The sequence below is a fragment of the Rhinoraja longicauda genome, chromosome 3 (genome assembly GCF_053455715.1).
Source record: "Rhinoraja longicauda isolate Sanriku21f chromosome 3, sRhiLon1.1, whole genome shotgun sequence".
Lineage (NCBI taxonomy): Eukaryota > Metazoa > Chordata > Chondrichthyes > Rajiformes > Arhynchobatidae > Rhinoraja > Rhinoraja longicauda.
The window spans coordinates 75,017,855-75,037,274 of NC_135955.1; the positions used below are offsets into that span (position 1 = coordinate 75,017,855).

The window sequence follows — 19,420 nt, forward strand, 5'->3', positions numbered from 1 at the left end:
GCTTATACTAGACCAAGTGGACCCCTTTCGGGCCCAAACCTCTCCTGCATTGGTGCAGCTCCCTCTCCCTCCCGCTCCCCCGGAGATAGATTTAAACTTTAAAATATGAATAACTTTTAAAATATAACACCGATTTCAATGAAACTTCTTCCATTAGCACCAACGGGATGACGTTGAGTAAGGTAGGCCTAAAATTGTCACGCTATCGTATACCGTTTTGGTTGTAGTTCAGGAACAAACAAACGAGTTTTATTATATAGCCTAGTCCCCTTCAGTTTTCTCTTCAGCATATAAATGGCATGCTCAATTGGGTTCCGATCGGATGATTAACTTGGCCACTCAAGAATTGACCATTTTTTAGCTTTGATAAACTCCTTTGTTGCTTTAGGAGTATGTTTGAAATCATTTCTTGCTGTAGAATGAACCGCCAGCCAATGATTTGAGGCATTTGTTTGAACTTGAACAGATAGGATGCGTCGAAACACTTTAGAAATCATTATGCTACTGCCATCAGCAGTTGTATCATCAATGAAGATAAGTGAGCCAGTACCTTCAGCAGCCATAACACGCCCACCACCGTGTTTCACAGATGAGGTGGTATGCTTTGGATCTTGGGCAGTTCCTTCTCTCTTCCAGCCTTTTGCTCTTGCCATCACTCTGATCTCAGTTAATCTTCGTCTCATCTGTCCACAAGACCCTTTTCCAGAACCATGGTGCTCTTTTAAGTACTTCCTGGCAAACTGTAACCTGTAACCATCCAATTTTTGCGGCTAACCAGTGGTTTGCATCTTGCAGTGTAGCCTCTGTATTTCTGTTCATGAAGTCTTCTGCGGGCAGTTGTCATTGACAAATCCACACCTGATTCCTGAAGAGTGTTTCTGATCTGTTGGACAGGTGTTTGAAGATTTTTCTTTATTATAGAGAGAATTCTGCTGTCATCAGCTGTGGATGTTCTCCTTGGCCTGCCAAGTCCCTTTGTGATTAGTAAGCTCACCAATGCTCTCTTCTAAATGACTTCCAAACAGTTGATTTTGGTAAGCCTAAGGTTTGGCCGATGTCTCTAATAGGTTAATTCTTGTTTCTCAGTCTCATAATGGCTTCTTTGTCTTTCATTGGCACAACTTTGGTCCTCGTGTTGATAAACAGCAATAAAAGTTTCCAAAGGTGATGGAAAGATTGGAGGAAAGACCAGGTGCTGGGAGCTCTATTATACCTGCATTAAGGAGGTATTTAAACACCCCTGAGCAATTACAAACACCTGTGAAGCCATGTGTCCCAAACATTATGGTGCCCTGAAATGGGGGGACTATGAGGTTACCAGAAAGTAAGCCTATTAGCCGATAGATTTCATGCTTAATGTCCAGAAAATATGAGTTGGACACTTTGATCATAAAGTTCCATTTCTGAAGTGCATTCTCACATTTCACTGCTTTTCTTCTGTGGGCAATGATATGAAATTGTATCACTATGTTACTTGGTCTAAGTCATTGTTCCTCACATGAGAGCGCAAGTGAAGTTGTGAGTCTGCCATACAGATGCTGGACTGTATCTTGCATTACCCATTACCCACACAGGCAAATATAGCTAGAACAGATTTACATCCTCACTGCAAGTTATCAACTTCCACTGCCTTGAAAAAGGGTAGAATGTTAGGAAAAGCACATTGATCCTACGGATAGTGCAGCAAAAAAAAAAATGTAACAAGTACAACAGTTTTCCAATCTTTATACATACCCCTCTTCTATATGAAGAGAGGAATTAAATGTGTTAAGGGGTTCATTGTCTCATAAAGTTTGCAAGCTCTCAAAGGAAAATTTCAGTTGGCATCACCTCTGCATAATTAACTGACTTTAACTGTTGCAAGGAATATATATTTAATTGAAAAATGATTTTTTTTATCTGGATGAGTCCTCCATTTTTGCCTGAGGACTTGGTGTTAAATTTGAGCTAGATTTCAAACTAATTCTAGAACAGGGGTGGCATGATGTTGTTGCCTTACACCACCAGAGACCCATGTTCGATCGTGACTATGGGTGCCGTCTGTATGGGGTTATATATTTTCTCCCCGTGACCGCTTGGGCGATAAGTGCGGACTCAGTGGGCTGAATGGCCTGTTTCTGTGCTGTTCACTAAACTAAACAAAAATGTCTATTCTCTAGCCTACAATATACATGCCCGAGCCACACCTTTTTTCTCCCCAAGGTCAGCAACTAAATAACTAAACCGTTTCTAATGTGCTACCTCTGCCTCATCTGCTCGGGCATTCACACGCACAGCGGTTCACACAATGATTAAAACTCAGGAAACTGAAAACCATGCATAATTCCTTACTTTTATTGAGAAGAATGAATTCATAAGGATTGAAAGAATCTATACAGGAACAAATGATTTTTCTGGGTTGATGATGTTTTCGGGTATTTTTGCAAAGAATGGAACTGTACAACTATGAAACACTGCCTGCTAAAATAAATATTTTAGAGCCATTGTTGCTTCTGACCTTGAGTGAGCAGGAAAATAATATAGCTGCAATCTTGTATTGTACTCTGTTATTAAAGGGCCAAAACAAAAAAGATAAAGAAGGGAAAGGGACTGAAGAGACCGGTTGAATCATCAGATGACGACGATGATGATGATGAACATAAGAGGGGTTCTCGTCGTCAGGCAACAGTAAATGTCAGCTACAAGGAAGATGAAGATGCAAAAACAGATTCAGATGATTTGCTTGAAATCTGTGGGGAGGATCTTCCTCCTCCCCCAGAGGAAGAAGAAGAATTTGAAACATTAGAGAGACTAATGGAATCGCGAGTTGGAAGAAAAGGAGGTAAGTTATTAATTTTCATATACATGGAAAAGTACCATTTAAAATAATGGCACTTGCCAAATAATGAATTGATATAAGCAAAATGATTTTACCAGTATAATTTGGGCAATTTGTATTGTCTGATATGTATAACCTTCATTATCCATATACTTCCATGAATTTTGGAATATGTTCCCACCCTTGGTAGAACAGATATGGCAAAATGTGTTGGAAGCTTCATTGTGTTTTATGAAACTGGTCCTAATAAGGGATGACAATTGTGAAGCATGAACAGAAGAGTGTCAAAGCTATTACGTTTTAATCAGGCCTCTTTGATACACCAGTAACTAACTTTACATTTGGAATACATTTCCAGGAATGAGAATGGTAATTGAATCAGGTGTCATTACTATTATGGCGAGTCTCGAGGCTTGTACTTTGTTAAAGAAGTTTATTGCGGCAGCAATATTCAATTACAAAGGATAACAAACGAGATTACAGACAACCATTAACTCAAACTGTTCACATCGAAGTTCTCTTCCCACTGACTGGTTTTGGGCGCCCAAAACCACCACCTGACCTTGCTGGCCAATCAGCGGGTTCGACTCTCAGGACCAATCCCTATGGTCGCACCACCATGTGACCTTGCTGGCCAATCCGAGGGTTCGACTCTCAGGATCAATCCCTATGGTCGCTACACTATGCACTTTATAGCCATCTAGTTAGTTTAGCTGGTTAGTTTTGATGATTTTTTTTGTTTTCTAGTAGTTATGCGTAAAAATATAAGTCCAAGAGTGCTGAGGTTTTGTTGGGAGGTGCAAAGTCAGGTTCAAAATTAAAGTCTTTCACATATCTGACAATATATATATATATATCTGTGTAAATACTAAAAAAAAAATCTCTCTTCTCACCACATGAAGCTAGTAATCACTGACAATTTTTTAAAATGGTATTGAATAGCTCCAGTATTTCTGCATTATTTTTGTGTGAAGAATGTCTGCACATGTAGTTGGGTTTATTATGTTTATTATGGACACAGCGAGCACATCGTGCTCGGGCATACTCAAAACCTCCAGGAGAGTGCTAGTCAAGCTGTGCTGTTCTGGATAATGCATATGGCAGGAGATTGAAAGTTGGGATATTGCAAAAATCAATTATTAATAGGGAGGTATTAACAAGATTGTGTAGAGGTGGAAAATATTCCTGTTAAATGTTAATTGTTAATGCATAATGAGTTTTTACAATAAAGCAATCAATGGAAAGTAATCCAGATAAAAATTAAATTGCAAAGTAAAGTTTTAGTTTCATATTTTATAACATTTCCTGCTGATTTAGCAACTGGTGCTGCCACCACTTCCTATGCAGTAGAGGCTGAGGGTGAGCCCAATAGTGGTTTTGACCCTTTGGTGGAGGTTGGAGAACAGCAGTATTTAATTAAATGGAAGGGATGGTCTCACCTCCACAACACCTGGGAGAGTGAAGAAACGCTTTTGCAACAAAATACAAAAGGAATGAAGAAATTGGAGAACTATAAGAAAAAGGATGAGGAGACCAAACGATGGTATGTAATGTACATGGTATCTTTCCTTTTAACATATCCTGACACATATCTGTCTGAAACCATATGTTTGTACTATTTTGTTTCTTTGCAACTATACAAATTATTTTCTGCTGGCTTTTATTGTTCTACCTTAAATATTTTTATGGGATGGTTCAGTGCTGCCCCAGATACTGCCCCAAGTTCTTGTTGGGTCCCATTATTGTTTGTGTGGAATTTGCATGTTCTCTCTGGGTTGGGTTTCGGTCAATGCTCTGGTTGACACACTGGTCGTTGGGTTATTGGCCATTGTAAATTAGACCCTTTCAAACACTGCATCTACCGAGGAGAAGTGATGTTATTTGAACACATCCACAAGCACATTTACCGTACCGGTAAATACTATCAATGGCATTATCAGAAACCGATTCGGGTTTTGCCTTCAGCTGCGAACCAATATCACTTTTCTTGCTTCCCCGATTTTTAAAAACTGTGTACTTGGTTTCAATCATCCTCTATTTAGGCATGGACAGAAAAAAATAGAAATTTTCATTAGTTTGCCTTTCTGCCATTGGAGAGAATTATGTAAACAAAATGTTTATTCAATTATAGTAATCTTTAATATCTTATCACTGGAACGGTTTGAAACCATTCTTGTCTGTTAACATACCGTAAAATAAAATTTGTTATGTAATGAATAATCAGTTATCCTTAGTTCATACTGATTCTCAGGATTTTTATGTTGATTGGAACATGTACAGGACAGTTTCTGGAGATGTTCAAAATAACTGAACTATATCAAAGATTACTATATCAAAACATGGCTGTCTAGAAAACTTTAAACACTTCCGTAGAGTAATAAAGGTTAACATTAGTATTCTTTCTATCATTGTCACCACAAAATCTGGCTCATAGCATAAATTTAGAAAAATATTTTGGACGAGAGTAAATATTAAATGTTACAGGTGAGTAATTATATTCAAACAAAAGATTATCTATTTAGCCTTCAAGTCATTGTTTATTACTGTTTTCATTTATTTTATATATGATTTTGAAACTTTTAAAATACTTAATCTTGTAGGTTTAAAACAGCATCGCCTGAAGATATAGAGTACTTGAGCTGTCAACAGGAATTGGTAGATGATTTGCACAGGCAATATCAGTTGGTGGAGCGAATAATTGGTAAGAATTCCTAAATATTTACACTTGTACAAATATAATGTATGTACGGTTTATTGATGATATTATATAACATCAGCTTGCTTCAGTAGATTATGGATTATATAGAAGACTACTGAGTTCTATTTGTACAGTGTTAAAATAGACACATTGAGTTTACATTGGTTTAAAAGGGACATATGTATTATTTTTAAAAAAAAGAATTTTCCTTATGATCAACTTAAGCAGCAGTGTCATGGGGCTGTCGTTAGTGGTCAGTGGCAGATACCTTTTCAGTCTGATATGATTTCAATTGTTGAGGGCTTTTGTTTTGTCCCTATTTTAATTGATGTCAGACTAAGTGTTGTGTTTTTCTGTCATTGTGAATCGTATGAATTCCATGTGAAGGCTGTGATGACGACTGGAGTTCTAAACCTCTGAGTTGAATGAATGACGGCAACTGGTTATTTCAATAGATTTTCCTTTTTGATAATTTGAATCGTCGCTTCCTTGATAACAGGGGAAGATAAATAAGCTGGATTTATTCTGTTCAAGGGAATTGCTGCCGTGTTGGGTGAATGCCAGTGTTCGGATTGTATTAGAATAGCTTTATGAGTGGAAAAATTAATTCTGATATTGCAGGCCAGCTGAAAGCAAAAAAATCATCAAAAATAATTTACATGCAATATATGTTAGAATTGTTCATAGACTTTCAAGAACAGCGCTATTAGTATAAAAATATTTGACTATTGATATCTAATAGAATATACGTGACGGCTTGCATGAAAAAGTTGTAACAATTTACGATTGGGCATGAAGGAGTAATGATTAATGCTAATTAATTCTTAAAGACTGCTTCAAAATGCTAATAGAGGGTGGACTTTCTAAGTTGTAAGACTTGGTCCTGGTGTGTTAATAGATTCGGCATACATAACTTGTGGGATGATTCCAGCATTTTCTGTTTGTATTAGATTTCCTGGCATCTATGAATTATTGAAAAGAAAAAAGTATACATGATTTAATCTTTTCCTTCTGTATATTTTTGACATTATTGGGAAGTCTTCAGTTATCTATTTTATCTTTACCAGCACACTCCAACCAGAAGTCTGTTTCTGGTCATCCAGACTACTTGTGCAAATGGCAAGGTTTATCGTACTCTGAGTGCAGCTGGGAAGATGGTGCTCTTATGTCCCGAAAGTTTCAGTCACACATTGATTCATATACAAGCCGGAACCAATCCAAAAACATCCCTTTGAAGGAATGCAAGGTAAGTCGCTTCAATATTTAAGCTTGTATTTATTAAACTATTTCTTACCAGCTGAATACTTCTAAAATTAATTTATAAAGAAAATCTTTGTATATTCTGTACTTAAGTGGTGATTTGTGAAAGTCAATAGGTGTAGTTTTATAGTTTTAGTTTTTGTAATACAGCATGAAAATAGGGTCTTCAGCCCAGAGTCCCTGCTGAACAGCGATCACTCGTATACTAGTTCTATCCTACACATTAGGGGCAATTTACAGAAGCCAATTAACCTACAAACCTACACGTCTTTGGAATGTGGGAGGAAATTGGAGCACCCGGAGAAAACCCACGCGGTCACATGGACAACCTACAAACTTCATACAAACAGCACCTGTAGTCAGAATTGCAACTGGGCCTCTGGCACTGTAAGGCAACAACTCTACCATTGTGCCACTGTGCAGCTCTGGGGAAGGGGTGCAGGTAAGGATAAGAGCGTCCTATGATGGTAACTGAGGAATTTAAATTAGTCATTAAATCATTATTTATAAGTAGGCTAGTCTCGGGAAAGGTAACTACAAAGCTACCATTTTATAAAAACCCTATTGGTTCATGAATTACCTATTGAGTGGGAAATCTGCCATCTTACTTCCAGCTGGTCCAAGTGTGCCCAGGCAGACCAATGTGTTTGACTCTTAATTGCCTCAATTGGAGGGACAAGTACAATGGACCATCAACTCCATAATTCATGTGGAATTCTTTTTTAACTTAAATTTGTTTCCCATTACACGTGAAAAATATTCCTGTGACTTTATCCATCATTTTGAAGATTGAATATTGTTTCAATTGTGGTGCTCAAAGAGCTCCATGTACATATTGTGTTATAAACATTTTAACCGTAGAATTTCAGTACTGTGCTTTCTCATAAATTAATACAGATTGGTGAATGAGCAACCTATAGATCATCGGTATTAGCCATCCTGTAATTCTTGCATTTTGTAGGGTACAATTCCATGGCCGCTTCAAGATCGATTAATGCTTAGTACAAACAGACACTTTCTTGTTGAATGTGCATCTGATGAAACATTTCATCTGTTTCTATTACAACTTCTGATTAGGTTACAGTTGACCACACATAAACTGGGCGATACCTATAAAATTCTTCACACTTCTGCTTTTGTGTCTTATGCAGGTCTTAAAACAAAGACCCAGGTTCGTTGCACTGAAGAAACAGCCAGCCTACATTGGAAGCTCTGATGTACTGGAGCTTAGAGACTATCAGTTAAATGGCTTAAATTGGTTAGCGCATTCCTGGTGCAAGTAAGTAATTACGGACCCTATGTTAAATATTTCAAGATTTTAGTTGTGTTTCTGCTATAGGCACAATGGTTAGATAGTATTTCAATTTCCTTTTAATGTACAATAGACAATAGGTGCAGGAGTAGGCCGTTCGTTCGGTCCTTCGAGCCAGCACCACCATTCAATGTGATCATGGCTGATCATTCTTAATCAGTACCCCGTTCCTGCCTTCTCCCCATACCACCAGACCCCGCTATCCTTAAGAGCTCTATCTAGTGCTCTCTTGAATGCATTCAGAGAATTGGCCTCCACTGCCTTCTGAGGCAGTGAATTCCACAGATTTACAACTCTCTGACTGAAAAAGTTTTTCCTCATCTCAGTTCTAAATGGCCTACCCCTTATTCTTGAACTGTGGCCCCTGGTTCTGGACTCCCCCAACATTGGGAACATGTTTCCTGCCTCTAACATGTCCAACCCCTTAATAATCTTATATATTTCTAATATCTTATATTAGTACATTGCTAACCACACCATAAAATCTTCCAGAATACCGCAATTGATCAGAAAAGACATTCCTTCAATGAATGCAAACCATGGAGAGTATCTTGTGTTTAAAATTCCCCAAACCTTTTCGTCAGTTCCACCAGTTTTACCCAGACTAATGAAAAAGAACTAAGCCACTTTAAAAAAAAAAATTCATAGTGCTGTTTCTTTTTGTGATCTTTGAGGCAGTGGGTTGGAAAACCAATTTGATTTAAATGTTTAGATTTCCCAGTTAAGTGCACAAGATAAGTTTTAAAATTGTTACCTTATATAATTTTTCATCCAAAATAATTGTTAAGTTTGTATCTTTTTTGTTTGTGTGGTAAGAACTGTACATATATAGTGATACTTTAAGTGCCATTAAAGAATATTTCAAAATCTGTTTTATATTGCTTTCTCTCCATTTTAATTAATTTGATAATTTACTCAAATTGAAAGTAAACTGCTTAAATGTTTTGCTGAATAATTTCTTGTTGCCTTTATTTCACAGGAACAATAGTGTTATTCTCGCTGATGAAATGGGTTTGGGGAAAACCATACAAACCATCTCCTTCCTCAGTTATATATTCCATGAGCACCAGCTGTATGGTCCTTTCCTTTTAGTAGTCCCGCTCTCAACTCTCACTTCCTGGCAACGTGAAATCGAGCTATGGTCGCCTGAGATTAATGTCGTAGTCTACTTGGGAGACATCAGTAGCCGTAATATGGTAAAATGCCCTTCAATAATTGTTTCAAAGTTGTATCCCACAATAGTACTTTTTGGCTTCTATGAGGCACAGATAACATTAACCTTATCACGAATTGCATGGTCAGTGCACCGTGAGGTATCATCTGAAAACATGTGAAATAGTAACAGATCAATCGAGAGTTCAAATTGGTTAACATGTTTGTGGGCTAAACAACTATAGCAATTGATACTATCCAGGCTAAACATTTTGCTTGGTAATATTTGGTACCTTTCTGGAGTTTTGTTACAGAAGGGCACTGTGTAGTAACCCCTAGGCTTGAAAATATGAAAACAAGGGTTGTAATTTATCCCCCATTATACTTTTAGCATAGCCCCCCTAATCTCATCCATTTGCTATTAAGCTTGTATGCCATATTCCCCCAAACATTATTGGGGGAAATTTCCCAAATCTCCTGGGGAATCTCCCAAATTTCCCAAACAGGCCCCTTTAAAATAAGTTTGAAACAAATTCAAAAGGTCACGATGTCTGTGTGTATGTTAACTGATAATTTAGTTGTATTATATTACATCTTTTCTCCAGTCAAAGCTAGTAGGGCTCACTTTTGAAGGAATGTAGAGATTCTATGCATATCTGGGTTGTCAACATGATCCCAAGGCACACCACCTATTGGGAAATGAACTGTGTACCATCTGGTCTCTTAGATGTTACATATTTTAGTTGAGCACTAGACCTATTCTGTCAATGTGAAATAATCAATTAAGAATCAAGTATTTAACCTTTCTGTTGCTTTAACTTTGTTTTGTTTATTTTATTATCAGATAAGAACATATGAATGGATGCATCCTCAGACTAAGAGATTGAAGTTCAATATCTTGCTGACGACATACGAGATTTTACTTAAGGACAAGGTAGATATAAAATCATTCTGTGGGTTTTACCCCAATCCATAATTTTCAAATGGACATTTGTCAATGATTCATCACTATTCATTCAGTTTAATTATGTATTTATGAAATAGCTGCTTTAAATTTTGTAAAGAAACTGCAGTGCAAATTGCAGCATTTACAAATATTATTTGTGCTTTGGAGCGCAGCTGCATGGCAACGCATGCTGCATGATGACATAGAAACATAGAAAGAAACAGAAAAATAGGTGCAGGAGTAGGCCATTCAGCCGTTCGAGTCAGCACTGCCATTCAATATGATCATGGCTGATCATCTAAAATGGCAGAGAATTCCACAGATTCACAACTCAATATATTTCCTCATCTCAGTCCTAAATGGCTTACCCCTTATTCTTAAACTGTGACCCCTGGTTCTGGACTCCAACATCGGGAACATTTTTCCTGGATCTATCCTGTCCAATTAACCAGGTGAACCTACGCTGCACTCCCTCAATAGCAATAATGTCCTTCATCAAAATAGGACACCAAAATTGCACACAATACTTCAGGTGCGGTCTCAGCAAGGCCCCGTACAACTGCAGTAGGACCCACCTTACTCCTAAACTCAAATCCTCTTGCAATGAAGAGCTTTCTTCACTGCCTGCTGTACCTGCATGCTTACTTTCAGTGACTGATGTACAAGCACACCCAGGTCTCGTTGCACCTCCCCCTTTCAATAGACAATAGGTGCAGGAGTAGGCCATTCAGCCCTTCGAGCCAGCACCGCCATTCAATGCGATCATGGCTGATCACTATCAATCAGTACCCCGTTCCTGCCTTCTCCCCATACCCCCTCACTCCGCTATCCTTAAGAGCTCTATCCAGCTCTCTCTTGAAAGCATCCAACGAACTGGCCTCCACTGCCTTCTGAGGCAGAGAATTCCACACCTTCACCACCCTCTGACTGAAAAAGTTCTTCCTCATCTCCGTTCTAAATGGCCTACCCCTTATTCTCAAACTGTGGCCCCTTGTTCTGGACTCCCCCAACATTGGGAACATGTTATCTGCCTCTAATGTGTCCAATCCCCTAATTATCTTATATGTTTCAATAAGATCCCCCCTCATCCTTCTAAATTCCAGTGTATACAAGCCCAATCGCTCCAGCCTTTCAACATACGACAGTCCCGCCATTCCGGGAATTAATCTAGTGAACCTACGCTGCACGCCCTCCATAGCAAGAATATCCTTCCTCAAATTTGGAGACCAAAACTGCACACAGTACTCCAGGTGCGGTCTCACCAGGGCCCGGTACAACTGTAGAAGGACCTCTTTGCTCCTATACTCAACTCCTCTTGTTACGAAGGCCAACATTCCATTGGCTTTCTTCACTGCCTGCTGAACCTGCATGCTTCCTTTCATTGACTGATGCACTAGGACACCCAGATCTCGTTGAACTCCCCCTCCTCCTAACTTGACACCATTCAGATAATAATCTGCCTTTCTATTCTTACTTCCAAAGTGAATAACCTCACACTTATCTACATTAAACTGCATCTGCCATGTATCCGCCCACTCACACAACCTGTCCAGGTCACCCTGCAGCCTTATTGCATCTTCCTCACAATTCACACTACCCCCCAACTTAGTATCATCTGCAAATTTGCTAATGGTACTTTTAATCCCTTCGTCTAAGTCATTAATGTATATCGTAAATAGCTGGGGTCCCAGCACCGAACCTTGCGGTACCCCACTGGTCACTGCCTGCCATTCCGAAAGGGACCCATTTATCCCCACTCTTTGCTTTCTGTCTGTTAACCAATTTTCTATCCATGTCAGTACCCTACCCCCAATACCATGTGCCCTAATTTTGCCCACTAATCTCCTATGTGGGACCTTGTCGAAGGCTTTCTGAAAGTCGAGGTACACCACATCCACTGACTCTCCCTTGTCAATTTTCCTAGTTACATCCTCAAAAAATTCCAGTAGATTTGTCAAGCATGATTTCCCCTTCGTAAATCCATGCTGACTCGGAACGATCCCGTTACTGCTATCCAAATGCTCAGCAATTTCGTCTTTTATAATTGACTCCAGCATTTTCCCCACCACTGATGTCAGACTAACTGGTCTATAATTACCCGTTTTCTCTCTCCCTCCTTTCTTAAAAAGTGGGATAATCTGACATAATTTAGATAATAATCTGCCTTCCTTTCTTGCCACCAAAGTGAATAACCTCACATTTATCCACATTGCACTGCATCTGCCATATATCTGCCCACTCACATATCCTCAAAGATACTAGAGGAGCAAGATGAACAGCTCCGTCAAAATCTCGTATTCTGAGGTGTAGTGCGCAAAGGAGCAGAACGTCCGCCATTTTAGTAGGCAAAACCCGCCGTTCGCTATGCCTGTTGCAGTGTAATCAGTGTTGTTGGGGAACAGTATGTGTGGTGATACCATTAAAACGCAGAAAATATCTCGTCTATCAACACATTTGTTTAATTTTAATTTTTTTTCCCCCGCTTAATTTCTCTGATTTTATTATTTCTTGCTGTTTCTGCCCATTTCCCTCCCATCATTCCTCCCCAGACCCCTCTTTTGTGCTGTTTCCCTTGAATTGCTCAAACACACACTCTGCACAAATGTAACGTATATATACTGATATATATATGTGTGTGTTTGTGTGTGAGGCAAGATAGAGATAAATAGATCTCAAAGTTCCTTCTCATGGATCAGAAGCAAATTTGATTGAAAGCAACGCTCTATTTCTCTCTTCATTTTACACACTTCTCAGCACATGGTTCTCCCAATCCTGATCACTGTTCTCTCACATACATTTCATTAGGGCCTACCCATACACATTCGCAATCTGACCTCAAACTTATTTCCAGAAATCCTAATATTGTAAATAAAATAACTATGAACACATGTCAAGATATTTTTTCATTCTTTTCATTCTATATTAGTGTAATAAAATGTAAAGCATACATACCTACACTGATACAGAAATGCTAGCTTTAGACATGAATAATGTACATTGCTACCATAGTTTAGTTTTGAATTTAACATATAATTGAGGGGGTCGGTGCAATATAGTGCTAACCCTCTCTTTTGTGAAAAATGAGTTACATGTGTTAACACTATCCTTACCCACTATCCTACAACCTGTAAAAATTTCATATTTAAATTCAACCGGTAAGTTGGTCACATAGCCTTTTTTTAAATGATTTATAATAATAATAATAATAACACATTTTATTTATATAGAGCTTTTCATATACTCAAAGACGCTTTACAGAGATTTTGAGAACATAGGGAAATTAATAAATAGATAAATAAGTAAATAAATAAATGAACAGAGAAAGGAGACAGTAGGTGAGGTGACCTTCAGTGGTTGAAGGCAGTACTGAACAGGTGAGACTTCAGCGATGTTTTGAATGTGGTGAGTGTGGGGGAGTCTCTAACGGTTTGGGGTAGTGAGTTCCATAGGGTGGGAGCAGCGATGGAGAAAGCCCTGTCCCCCCAGGATCTGAGTTTAGTCCGGATGTGGGGGGATAGAAGATTGGCAGCGGCAGAGCGGAGGGTGCAGGTGGGAGTGTGCCTGTGGAGGAGGTCGGTCAGGTAGGATGGGGCAAGGTTATGGAGGGCTTTGTAGGTTATGAGGAGGATTTTGTACTGGATTCTCTGGGGGATGGGGAGCCAGTGGAGTTTATAAAGGACGGGGGTGATATGGTCACGGATCGAGGTGTGTGTGAGTAGACGGGCAGCGGAGTTTTGAATGTATTGAAGTTTATTGATGATTTTTGAGGGTGCGCCATAGAGGAGGCTGTTGCAGTAGTCCAGACGGGAGGTGATGAAGGCGTGGATGAGGGTTTCTGCAGCTGTGGAGGAGAGGGATGGACGGAGACGGGCAATGTTTTTGAGGTGGAAGAAGGCTGTCTTTGTGATGTGTTTGATGTGTTTGTCGAAGGAGAGGGTTTGATCAAGGATGATTCCAAGATTCCGGATGTGAGGTGAGGTGGATACTGGGAGACCATCAATGTTGAGGATGAAGTTTTGGGTGGATTTGGTGAGCATTTTTGGACCAATGATGATGATTTCAGATTTGTTGCAATTGAGTTTGAGGAAGTTTGATTGAAGCCAAGATTTTATTTCAGTAATGCAGTTTGTCAGTGTAGAGTGTGTGGTGGAGGAGATTGACTTGGTGGAGATGAGGAGCTGGATATCATCGGCGAAGCAGTGGAAGTTGAGACCATGACGGCGGATTAATTGACCAAGGGGGAACAGGTAGAGGATGAAGAGGAGGGGGCCAAGGACTGAGCCTTGGGGGACACCTTAGGGGAGGGGAGCGGTGAGGGATTTACAGTTGTTAATGGAGATGAACTGGTGTCTGTCAGAGAGGTAAGATTTAAACCAGGATAGGGCTGTGCCGGTGATGTTAAGGGAGGTTTCAAGTCGGGTGAGGAGAATGGAGTGATTTATGGTGTCAAAGGCGGCGCTGAGGTCAAGTAGGATGAGGATGTTGAGGTTGCCAGCGTCGGAGGAGAGGAGAATGTCGTTTGTGATTTTGAGGAGCGCAGTTTCAGTACAGTGGTTTGAGCGGAATCCAGATTGGAAAGTTTCATACAGGTTATTGGTAGAGAGGTGGTATTTTAGTTGGGAAGCTACAGCACGTTCCAAAACTTTGGACAGAAAGGGTAGGTTGGAGATTGGTCTGAAGTTGTTTGGGGTGTCAGGGTTTAGACCAGTTTTTTTCAGAATGGGGGTGACAGCAGCGATTTTGAGGGATGGCGGGACGATGCCAGTGGACAGGGAGGAGTTTATTGTTGCAGTGATAAGTGGAGAGAGAGCAGGAAGGCAGGCCTTGACAAAGCTGGAGGGGATGGGGTCCAGAGAGCAGGTGGCAGTTTTTATTCCTGTGAAGAGGTCAGAGAGGTCGGTGGTGGAGATTGGGGAGAACTGAGGCAGGGGCTGACAGGATAAGGGGGGGCAGGTGGTTTGAGGGGGAGCAGGTGCGTTGGTGGTTAAGGTGCTGTAGATGTTGTCTATTTTGCTTTGGAAGAATGAAAGGAAAGTGGTGCATTTGTCAACTGTGAATGATTGGGAGATGGTGTCCAGGGGGCTGAGGAGTTTGTTTATTGTAGAGAAGAGTGTTTTGGGGTTTCCGGAGCCAGAGTGAATTATTTGAGAGTAGTAGGTGGAGTGGGCATGGGAGAGGGCATCTTTATAGTGCTGTATGTGGTCTTTGTAGGCTTGGGAGTGAATTGTGAGACCTGTTTTGTTGCGGAGTCTTTCAAGTTGACGGGCATGAGTTTTCATCACGCGGAGTTCAGGGGTAAACCAGGGAGCAGAGTGGGTGAAGGAAACTGTTTTGGTTTTTATAGGTGCAAGCTGGTCGAGGCAGGAGGAGAGAGTGCGGTTGTAGTAGTCAGTGAGGTCAGAGGGGCTGTGGAGGTCAACGAAGGGAGAGGTGGACATTATTTCAGAGAGGGAGGATGAGAGCGAGGTAGGTGAAACAGAGTTCAGCTTGCGGAAGTTTATTTTGTGTTTTTGCTTTTGAGCTGGGGTGGGAATGTTGACGGACATGGTGATGGCTAAGTGATCAGAGAGGGTGGGGTCGGAGCCAGAGAGGTGATGTAGATTTAGTCCAGTGGAGCAGACAAGGTCCAGAATGTGCCCACGGTTATGGGTGGGAAAATTTACGTGTTGAGTGAGGTTAAAGCAGTTGAGTATTTCAGTGAAGTCAGCGGTTATTGTGGAGTCAGTGGAGTCCATGTGGATGTTGAAATCACCGAGGAGGAGGATTGAGGGGGAGAAAGAACAGAACTGGGTCAGAAAGTCAGAGAAGTCAGAAAGGAATGATGGGTGTGGTTTGGGAGGGCGGTAGACAACTGCCATGACTAATTTTGTGTGGCCAGAGAGTTTGAAAGCCAGGTGTTCAAATGACGGAGCAGATGAGATGGAGATGAGGTTGATCTTGAAGTCCTGTCGGTGAATTACGGCAATCCCACCACCTCGGCCTTCCGAGCGTGGTTTATTGATGTAGGAGTATCCGTTGGGTGTAGTGAGGTTGAGTGAGAGGTAATCCAGAGGTTGTTGCCAGGTTTCTGTCAGACAGAGGAAGTCCAGTTTATTTTCCAGGATGAAGTCATTTAGAATGAGGCTTTTATTGTTGAGGGACCGGATGTTGAGCAGAGTGAGCTTCATGTTGCTTTGTATGGTGTGGATGGACACGGGTGATTTAGCCAGGGCTTGTAGACAGGGGGCACGCTCGTGTGCGTGGTTGTGATGATGTAATGGACGAGTGGAAGTCCGATCAGCTGACCAGAGTGTAGGGATGGAGTGACCGGTCTGGGAGTAGACAAACTTGTGACCGGAGCCTCTGGATGTATTTGGGTCGTCGTAGAAGTCCGTGGTTGATGATGGCAGAGATGCATGGCGGAGTGGAGTGGTTGTTGAGCTGGAGCAGCCTCGCAGCAAAGTACTTCAGTGCCATGCCAGGCAGGAGCGAAGGAGCATAGAGCCCAGAGAGATCAAAAGGTCACAGCAGGCACAACAGGCTGATCCAGAGCAAGGCCTATGAGGATCGAGGAAGCTGAGCAGCCTGAGGGTTAATACTGAGCTGAGGATGTGCAGGCAGAGGAGGTAGCCAGGCAAGCAGGCAAGCAAGCAGGCAGCCAGGCAGCTGTTAGCGTTAGCGGTAGCGTTAGCGGTAGCGATTTGATGACGTCAGCGCTAGCTGTCAGGTAACCCACAGGGGAGCAGTCCAAGCCGGCAGAGACAGGAGCACAGACAGGAGTGAGAGGTCCAAGGGTGCGGAGTCCAAGGGTGCGGAGGCAGCAGTGGAAGAGCTGGGCAGATGATGGAGTTTTTAAACTTGACTATCTCATAACGACACATTTGTGGGTTAGCTGTATATTGCACCAACCCCCTTCAATTTTACATCATTCAAAAATGAACTTCATAAACAAGGATAACACTTTTTATTTCTGTCATTCATGGTAAGATTTACATCATTTTGTGTGCGAGATATACAGGGTTGCACTGTTTTGCATATCAGCTAACCAATGAAAAGATCAGGTCCTGATTTATACCAGCTCTTCACCTTCCCCCCCGGTCTGAGGAAAGGTCCCAACCTGAAACATCACCCATCCTTTTTCTCCAGAGATGCTGCCTGACTCGGTGATTTACTTTACCACTATCTATTTGAATTGGATTCATGCTTCTGTACCACGTCAGGCAGAATTGGTCATTTTAGTGGCTGTCAAGGGTTTTTAACTAACCAATTCACCAATTCAAATTTTCTTGGCTCTGTATAAAGTTAAATGTCTTTTCAATTATATTGTGGATACAGTAGTTCTATTGTTTGCAAATGCCTAATCTCTGCTTCCATGACTTTTTAAAATAAAACAAAAAGAGATACAGCTCATGGAGGTGAAATTGAAATTAACAGCGAAAGCAAAGAACAGTTCATTAAATATGATCAATTGACCTGATACAGACAGAGTGGATCTCTAGTGCAAATATTCAATCAGTAACATCCAAAGTTTAAAGATCACGAAGCAGCAACTCTTCAAGAAATAGTTATAAATGTCAGCTATAAACTTAGCCAAGAAGTTGAATAAAAAGAATTGTTTGCAAACATTTTATATACGAAGAAATCGCAGAGAGTTGTGAACACTGCACACAGAATCTGCTTACTAAAATGGCGCTGAAATTTACCCATGACCTACTATGGTTTTTAGAGTCGATTGGTTTCTCTTGCTCCTCTAGTATCTTTGCCCATCTTATCCAAGTCACCCTGCGGCCTCATAACATCCTCATCGCAGCTCACACTGCCACCCAGCTTTGAGCCATCCACAAACTTGGAGATGTTGTAGGGACATATGGATTGGCCAGGTAGTCTAGAACCCTCGGATTGGTTTACGGTCACGGGGTGAGGGAGCGCGAGGTATTTAAATGCCTGGCGCCAAACTGGAGTTAGAGATTAGATTAGTGAGCGAAGTTAGTGTCAGTCCAAAAGTAAGTGCGTTGCGTTTGTCACGGGTTTTACCGACAATAAAGTATTTGAATAATACCGCTCGTTTGGACTCACTACATTGGTGACCTCGAACGTAAGAAGCAAGCAGCAGCATGTCGCAGGCGGGAGCGAGCGCGGGTGAGATTCATCTACCGCCGTTCTGGGCCCATCAGCCGCACCTGTGGTTTGTGCAGGCAGAATCGCAGTTCCATCTTAAAAGGGTGGAGGAAGACCAGGAGAAGTACCACCACCTGGTGAGCTGTCTGCAGGCGGAGGTGGCTGCGCGGGTCAGTCGATACCTGACCAGTCCACCCCAAAAGGAGCAGTACGTGGGGCTCAAGAGGCTCCTGCTGCGGACCTTCGGCTGGGCCCAGAACCAGCGGGTTCTGAGGCTCCTCCATTTGCCAGACCTGGGGCAGCGGCTGCCGTCGGACTTGGTGGGCGACCATCAGCCATGCATGGTATTCGAAGCGGCCTTTCGGGAGAAGCTACCTGGGGACGTCAGGTTAGTGTTGGCGGACGTCCCTTTTGAAGATCCGGTTGCGTTCGCCGAGAAGGCCGACACGCTCGTTAGGGAGCGCAACACCCGAGACGGCTCCGTTAACCGGGTCTCGAGGCCCAGCGGCAGTCGGGGGTGCGGCCGGGAGAGCGACACATCGGCCGCTATTTCGCAGTCGGCCCGCCAAGAGAGGGCGGCGGCGCCTGTTCATTGGCAGCGGGCTCGAACAACAGAGCCGGATAGGCGTGGCTGGTGCTCTTTCCATCGGCGGTGGGGCAGTGAGGCACGAAGCTGTAGATCCCCGTGTTCGTTTCCGGGAAATGCCTGGGCCGATCGAATGTAGAGGCGGTCTCGATTGGCCGTAACCACCGCCTCTACGCTACAGATCAGAGTACCGGGATCGTCTTTCTAGTGGATACGGGAGCGGTCGTGAGTATTGTGCCCCCCTATGACTGCGAAGTTCGAGTGGGGGGGAAGGGCCCGCCCCTCATTGCAGTGAATGGTAGCACCATCCGTACTTACGGTAAAAGGACTATGTCCCTGTCCTTCGAGTCCAGGACTTACCGTTGGGAATTCATCGTTGCGGATGTGGGCCAGGCCATATTGGGTGCAGATTTCCTATAGGCGTTTTCTTTGGTCGCAGACGTCCGCGGGAGGGGCCTGCAACCCTCGGCTGATGTACGGCCCCGGGGTACTGGCCCAGAGGCTTCTACAAGCGCCGCCCCACCCTGCCCAGTAATCCAGGCCATTACCAC

The 19,420-nt window shown here is 42.1% G+C and overlaps 1 protein-coding gene across 4 annotated transcripts in view; it reads left to right on the plus strand.

The window, feature by feature from the left end:
• The window catches only part of chd1 (chromodomain helicase DNA binding protein 1), a 129,393-nt gene that overhangs the window by 44,905 nt on the left and 65,068 nt on the right, over window positions 1-19,420 (plus strand). For all 4 annotated transcript variants that reach the window (XM_078396434.1, XM_078396437.1, XM_078396436.1 and 1 more), the window contains 7 exons: window positions 2,556-2,821; window positions 4,136-4,361; window positions 5,419-5,519; window positions 6,584-6,762; window positions 7,928-8,055; window positions 9,068-9,284; window positions 10,085-10,174. In XM_078396434.1, coding sequence (XP_078252560.1) covers window positions 2,556-2,821; window positions 4,136-4,361; window positions 5,419-5,519; window positions 6,584-6,762; window positions 7,928-8,055; window positions 9,068-9,284; window positions 10,085-10,174 — 1,207 coding nt within the window. The remainder of the gene's footprint in view (window positions 1-2,555; window positions 2,822-4,135; window positions 4,362-5,418; window positions 5,520-6,583; window positions 6,763-7,927; window positions 8,056-9,067; window positions 9,285-10,084; window positions 10,175-19,420) is intronic.